Source organism: Nerophis lumbriciformis, linkage group LG17, assembly GCF_033978685.3.
Source record: "Nerophis lumbriciformis linkage group LG17, RoL_Nlum_v2.1, whole genome shotgun sequence".
Lineage (NCBI taxonomy): Eukaryota > Metazoa > Chordata > Actinopteri > Syngnathiformes > Syngnathidae > Nerophis > Nerophis lumbriciformis.
Genome location: NC_084564.2, coordinates 7,009,437 through 7,017,500, shown reverse-complemented (window position 1 = coordinate 7,017,500; position 8,064 = coordinate 7,009,437). Strand labels below are relative to the sequence as shown.

Sequence of the window (8,064 nt, the reverse complement as noted above, 5' to 3'; positions counted from 1 at the left end):
TAGTGACAATAAAAATGCATTCTATTCTACATATATATATATATATATATATATATATATATATATATACATACACACATATATTTGTATATGTATATATATATATATGTGTATATATGTATATGTGTGTGTGTGTATATATGTATATATATATATATATGTATATATGTGTATATATATGTGTATATATATATATGTATATATATATATATATATATGTATATATGTGTATATATATGTGTATATATATATATATATATATATATGTATGTGTGGGGAAAAAAAATCACAAGACTATTTCATCTCTACAGGCCTGTTTCATGAGGGGGGTACCCTCAATCGTCAGGAGATTTTAATGGGAGCATTCGCATACCATGGTTTATATAGGGCACAGAGTGGGTGGGTACAGGCTGGCCTAGGGGCGTGGTGATTGGTTCATGTGTTACCTAGGAGGTGTTTCCGTCTATGGCGGCATGTTGTTACAATTTCGCTGCGCTTGTTGAGGGATGACAGGTCTGGACGGTAGATAATAAACAGTTTCTCTTTCAAGCATAGGTTGCATCTTTTATTACCACTATTGTAAGGTGTGCTGGATGCAAGAATTTGCCATGTTATTGAATATTCAACATTATTGTCTTTGAGGTCCCAAATGTGTTTGCTGAGTTCTGTGGTATTTCGCAGGTTTTTGTTCCTGAAAGAAGCCTTGTGGTTGTTCCATCTGGTTTTGAATTCACCCTCGGTTAATCCTACATATGTGTCGGATGTGTTAATGTCCTTGCGTATTACCTTAGATTGGTAGACAACTGATGTTTGTAAGCATCCCCCGTTGAGGGGGCAATCAGGTTTCTTTCGACAGTTACATGCTTTGTTGGTTTTGGAGTCGTTCTGACTGGGGGTCGACGGCTCATTTGCAATTGTTTTGTTGTGGTTTGAGATGATTTGTCGTATATTGTTCATGCAGCTGTAGCTCAATTTGATGTTGTTCTTGTTGAATACTTTTCTTAGGTTGTTGTCTTTGGGAAAGAGAAACTGTTTATTATCTACCGTCCAGACCTGTCATCCCTCAACAAGCGCAGCGAAATTGTAACAACATGCCGCCATAGACGGAAACACCTCCTAGGTAACACATGAACCAATCACCACGCCCCTAGGCCAGCCTGTACCCACCCACTCTGTGCCTTATATAAACCATGGTATGCGAATGCTCCCATTAAAATCTCCTGACGATTGAGGGTACCCCCCTCATGAAACAGGCCTGTAGAGATGAAATAGTCTTGTGATTTTTTTTTTCCCCACACATACATATATTGCGCTCTACTACGGTATCGAGCACTATTTTTTGGATAACCTTATTAAGACATATATATATATATATATATATATATATATATATATATATATATATATATATATATATATATATATATATATATATATATATATATATATACTGTATACTGTATGTGTTGGATCCACTGTGGACTGGACTTTTGCTGATGTGTTGGATCCACTATGGACTGGACTTTCACAATATTTTGTCAGACCCACTCGACATTCATTGCTTTCGGTCTCCCCTAGAGAGGAGGTGGGGGGTTACCCACATATGCGGTCCTCTCCAAGCTTTCTCATAGTCATTCACATTAACGTCCCACTGGGGTGAGTTTTCCTTGCCCTTATGTGGGCTCTGTACCGAGGATGTCGTTGTGGCTTGTGCAGCCCTTTGAGACACTTGTGATTTAGGGCTATATAAATAAACATTGATTGATTGATTGATATACACACACACATATATATATATATATATATATATATATATATATATATATATATATATATATATATATATATATATATATATATATATACATATATATATATATATATATATATATATATATATATACATATATATATATATATATATATATATATATATATATATATATATATATATATATATAATATGTGTATATGTGTATATATGTATATGTCCATCCATCCATTTTTTACCGCTTATTCCCTTCGGGGTCGCGGGGGGCGCTGGAGCCTATCTCAGCTACAATCGGGCGGAAGGTGGGGTACACCCTGGACAAGTCGCCACTCATCACAGGGCCAACACAGATAGACAGACAACATTCACACCCACATTCACGCACTAGGGCCAATTTAGTGTTGCCAATCAACCTAATATATGTATATGTATATAATATATATGTATATATATGTATATATATATCTAGATATGTATATGTATATATGTATATATATAGATATGTTTATATATATATATATATATATATATGTGTGTATATATGTATATATATATGTGTATATATATACACATGTATATATGTGTATATATACATGTATATAATATATGTGTATATATGTATATATATGTGTGTATATATGTATATATATATGTGTGTGTATATACATATGTATATATATAGATATGTATATATATGTGTGTATATATATATGTGTGTATACTTTATAAATAAAGTTGATTTGATTTGATTTGATATAATATATATGTGTATTTATATATATGTGTGGATATATGTATATATATTATTATTATGTGAACAAGTCGTACATTGATTCTACTCTATGTATATATATATATATATATATATATATATATATATATATATATATATATATATATATATATATATATATATATATATATATATATATATATATATATATATATATATGAGTGTAATATTGATATTTATGGAGGTGTTCAAGTAGTACAAGTATTGTGTGAGAGAAAGATGTCCGCTGTAGGTCAGTGTGGGTGAAGTAAGTGTAGCTAGCAGAGGTTTGCAGCCAAGTGCTCCACTCGGGGAATGATGGCAAAGTTTGCAGCCGCAGGGCAGCTTCAGTCACGCCAACCTGCTGGAACGTTCCACTCAGCTTTTTTCTTGATGGTGCAGAGCTCTTCTTCCTCCCCGTCGTCTGGGAGCCAATAATAGTATGAAGGAAGTCATTGGATGGGCGGCGTCAGGCATCATCCTCGGGCAGAAACATGTTTCCTGATACACTTGTAAAGAACATAATGTCATGGCTGTCTTGAGTTTCCAATCATTTCTACAACTCTTATTTTGTTGTGATAGAGTGATTGGATTCATGAAGTTTGCTTCTTTTATGAATTTATTATGGGTCTACTGAAAATGTGAGCAAATGTGCTGGGTCAAAAGTATACATACAGCAATGTTAATATTTGCTTACATGTCCCTTGGCAAGTTTCACTGCAATAAGGCGCTTTTGGTAGCCATCCACAAGCTTCTGCTTGAATTTTTGACCACAAAATTGCTGCAGTTCAGCTAAATGTGTTGCTTTTCTGACATGGACTTGTTTCTTCAGCATTGTCCACACCTTTAAGTCAGGACTTTGGGAAGGCCATTCTAAAACCTTCATTCTAGCCTGATTTAGACATTCCTTTACCACTTTTGGGGTCATTGTCCTGTTAGAACACCCAACTGTGCCCAAGACCCAACCTCCGGGCTGATGATTTTAGCTTGTCCTGAAGAATTTGGAAGTAATCCTCCTTTTTCATTGTCCCATTTACTCTCTGTAAAGCAGCAGTTCCATTGGCAGCAAAACAGGCCCAGAGTATAATACTACCACCACCATGCTTGATGGTAGGGATGGTGTTCCTGGGATTAAAGGCCTCACCTTTTCTCCTCCAATCATATTGCTGGGTTTTGTGGCCAAACAGCTCAATTTTTGTTTCATCTGACATCACATGGACAAAGATAAGTTAAATAATAAATAAAGTTCTGTGGTCAGATGAAACAAAAATGTTGAGGAGAAAAGTGAGGCCTTTAATCCCAGGAACACCATACCTACCGTCAAGCATGGTGGTGGTAGTATTATGCTGTGGGCCTGTTTTGCTGCCAATGGAACGGCTGCTTTAAATGGGACAATGATAAAGGAGGATTAGCTCCAAATTCTTCAGGACAAGCTAAAATCATCAGCCCGGAGGTTGGATCTTGGGCGCAGTTGGGTGTTCCAACAGGACAATGACCCCAAACATGAAGAACCTTTCCTCCAGAAGGTCTTATTTTATGTGACCACTAGGATGCTAACACGTCAACATGACCATGTGACCACTCGGATGCTAACAGGTCAACATGACCATGTGAACACTCGGATGCTAACAAATGTAAACATGACCATGTTCTTTGTTCTGAACAAGTTGTTGTGTTGCAGATCTTGCAGATTTCAGCAAGAAGAGCCGAGGTGGCGTCTCGGTGCGTGAAGGCCAAGGTGTTGTGCTGATGTGCTCGCCCCCCCCTCACTCTCCAGGTAAGACTGCACCTGGCTCTCATCGAAGGCGGACACTTTTCTTTCCCTCTCCCTCATCTGTCCTCCTGCCTTCTTTGTCTTTTTGTTTACTGTCTTCTTCTTACACTGCTCTCCAAAATGTAAACCAAGGAAGTGATCAATTGACCTATCAACAAAACCCACAAGCTCTTCTCCAAGAGAAGCTCACCTTGCTTTTCTTCTGCAACGTAAAACAGTGGCCTTTCAAAGGGTGGCTTATTTACACTGGGATGATGTTTACTGGACCATGGACACCTTCTTCACCACGTCACGAGGCTGTGAACATGTGACAGGAAGTTGTACACCTACGTCATGTGATCAACACGTGACAAACACGTGATGAACATGTGATGAACACATGATGAAGACGTGATGAACACATGATGAACACTTGATTAACATGTGATAAATGCATGATGAAGACATGATCAACATGTGATGAACATGTGATGAACACATGATTAACACATGATTAACACGTGATGAACACAGAATGAACACATGATGAACACGTGACGAACACAAGATGAACACGTCATGAACACATGATGAGCCCATGATGAACACATGAATATGTGATGAACCAAGAACGTGATGAATACATGATGAACATGTGATGAACCCATGATGAACACATGAACATGTGATGAACCAAGAACATGTGATGAATACATGATGAACATGTGTTGAGCACATGATGAACACATAATGAACATATGATGAACACGTCATGAACACATGTTGAACACGTGATGAAAACATGATGAACACATGATGAACACGTGATGAACACTTGAACACATGATGAACATGTGATGACCACATAATGAACATGTAATAAACACATGATGAACATGTGATGAGCACATGGACATGTCATCAACTCATGATGAACACAATGAACTCGTGATGAACATGTAATGATCACATGATGACCATGTAATGAACACGTGATGAACACTTGATGAACACATGATGAACACATGATGAAGACATGATCAACATGTGATGAACATGTGATGAACGCAGAATGAACACATGAGCATGTGATGAACACGTGACGAACACAAGATGAACACGTCATGAACACTTCGTGAACACATGATGAACCCACGATGAGCACATGAACATGTGATGAACCAAGAACACATGATGAATACATGAACATGTGATGAGTACATGATGAACACATAATGAACATGTGATGAACAATTCATGAACACATTATGAACATGTGATGAAAACGTGATGAACACATGATGACCATGTGAACATGTGGTGAACATGTGATGAACACGTGATGAACACATGATGACAATGTGATGAACACATGATGACCATGTGAACATGTGGTGAACATGTGATGAACACGTCATTAACACGTGATGAACACATGATGAACACATGATGAACACTTTATGAACAGGTGATGAACACATGATGATGATGTGTGACAGCTGTCCCTACTGTGCCTGCAGAGATCATCTATAGTTGGGTGTTCAACCACTTCCCGTCCTTGGTGGCGGAGGACAGCCGGCGCTTGGTGTCGCAGGTGACAGGGAACTTGTACGTGTCCAAGGTCCAGCCCTCCGACGTGGGCAGCTACATCTGCCTGCTCAAGAACACGCTCACCAACGCCCGCGTCCTCAGCCCGCCCACGCCGCTCACCCTCAGAACTGACGGTAAGATGTTAAGCCTGCTCAGTGGCCTAGTGGTTAGAGTGTCCGCCCTCAGACTACAAAGTCACCACCACCACACACTACCACACACTACTACACACTACCACACACTACTACACACTACCACACACCACTACTACACACTACTACATACTACACACCAAACAGTGGTCCTCCTTTTGTCCATGAAGTCCAAAGCTGCTTCCTCTGAGTGTGTAGTGTTTTGTTATGAGTTAACACAATTAAAGTTGTGTACTTCTTCACTACTGCAGCGAGTGAGAAGAGATGAACGTTGAGATAAATAATCTTCTCCTCCTCCAGGAGTGATGGGAGAATACGAGCCCAAACTGGAAGTCACCTTCCCCTCATCCCTGTCAGCTGCCAAGGGTGTGACCGTCACCCTGGAGTGTTTCGCCCTGGGCAAGTAAGTCAACAAAGTTATTATAAGTCAACACACTTGTAATAAGCATACTTGCCAACCCTCCCGGATTTTCCGGGAGACTCCCGAAATTCAGCGCCTCTCCCGAAAACCTCCCGGGACAAATTTTCTCCCGAAAATCTCCCGAAATTCAGGCCGAGCTGGAGGCCACGCCCCCTCCAGCTCCATGCGGGCCTGAGTCCGCTTTCCCACAATTTAAACAACGTCTACAGTAAAGCAGTTCGTCTGCCTCAAACAGCAATGTTGTGACACTCTTAAACAGGACAATACTGCCATCTAGTGCATTTGATGAAAGCACTTTTGTGCGTGCCCACAGCAATGCATCATCAGAGTTCAGCATGGTTAGAAAGAAAGTGACAGAGAATAGAACAAGGATGGACAATTCAACCCTTAACTCAACAATGAGTAGATGAGTGTTATGTGTGTGTATATGTGTAAATAAATGAACACAGAAATTCAAGTATTTCTTTTATATATATATATATATATATATATATATATATATAATAAAATAAATATATATTTATAGCTAGAATTCACTGAAAGTCAATTATTTCTTATATATATATATATATATATATATATATATATATATATATATATATATATATCCATCCATCCATCTATCCATTTTCTACCGCTTATTCCCTTCGGGGTCGCGGGGGGATATATATATATATATATATATATATATATATATATATATATATATATATATATATATATATATATATATGAATGAAATACTTGACTTGGTGAATTCTAGCTGTAAATATACTCCTCCCCTCTTAACCACGCCCCCAACCACGCCCCCGCCCCCAACCCCGCCCCCACACCCCACCTCCCGAAATTGGAGGTCTCAAGGTTGGCAAGTATGGTAATAAGTCAACAAAGTTATTATAAGTCAACAAAGATATTATAAGTCAACAAACTTGTAATAAGTCAACAAAGTTATTATAAGTCACCAAATATATTATAAGTCAACAAACTTGTAATAAGTCAACAAAGTTATTATAAGTCAACACATATATTATAAGTCAACAAACTTGTAATAAGTCAACAAAGTTATTATAAGTCACCAAATATATTATAAGTCAACAAACTTGTAATAAGTCAACAAAGTTATTATAAGTCAACACACTTGTAATAAGTCAACAAAGTTATTACAAGTCAACACATATATTATAAGTCAACAAACTTTTAATAAGTCAACAAAGTTATTATAAGTCAACACATATATTATAAGTCAACAAACTTGTAATAAGTCAACAAAGTTATTACAAGTCAACACATATATTATAAGTCAACAAACTTGTAATAAGTCAACAAAGTTATTATAAGTCACCAAATATATTATAAGTCAACAAACTTGTAATAAGTCAACAAAGTTATTATAAGTCAACACATATATTATAAGTCAACAAACTTTTAATAAGTCAACAAAGTTATTATAAGTCAACACATATATTATAAGTCAACAAACTTGTAATAAGTCAACAAAGTTATTATCCATCCATCCATCCATCTTCTTCCGCTTATCCGAGGTCGGGTCGCGGGGGCAGCAGCCTAAGCAGGGAAGCCCAGACTTAACTAACTATAAGTTATTAT

The 8,064-nt window shown here is 37.3% G+C and overlaps 1 protein-coding gene across 4 annotated transcripts in view; it reads left to right on the top strand.

Annotated features, from left to right (window-relative positions):
- Nucleotides 1-8,064, top strand: part of cntn5 (contactin 5) — a 101,531-nt gene that overhangs the window by 52,137 nt on the left and 41,330 nt on the right. For all 4 annotated transcript variants that reach the window (XM_061972336.2, XM_061972333.2, XM_061972334.2 and 1 more), the window contains 3 exons: nt 4,225-4,320; nt 5,817-6,020; nt 6,339-6,441. In XM_061972336.2, the coding sequence (XP_061828320.1) occupies nt 4,225-4,320; nt 5,817-6,020; nt 6,339-6,441 (403 nt within the window). The remainder of the gene's footprint in view (nt 1-4,224; nt 4,321-5,816; nt 6,021-6,338; nt 6,442-8,064) is intronic.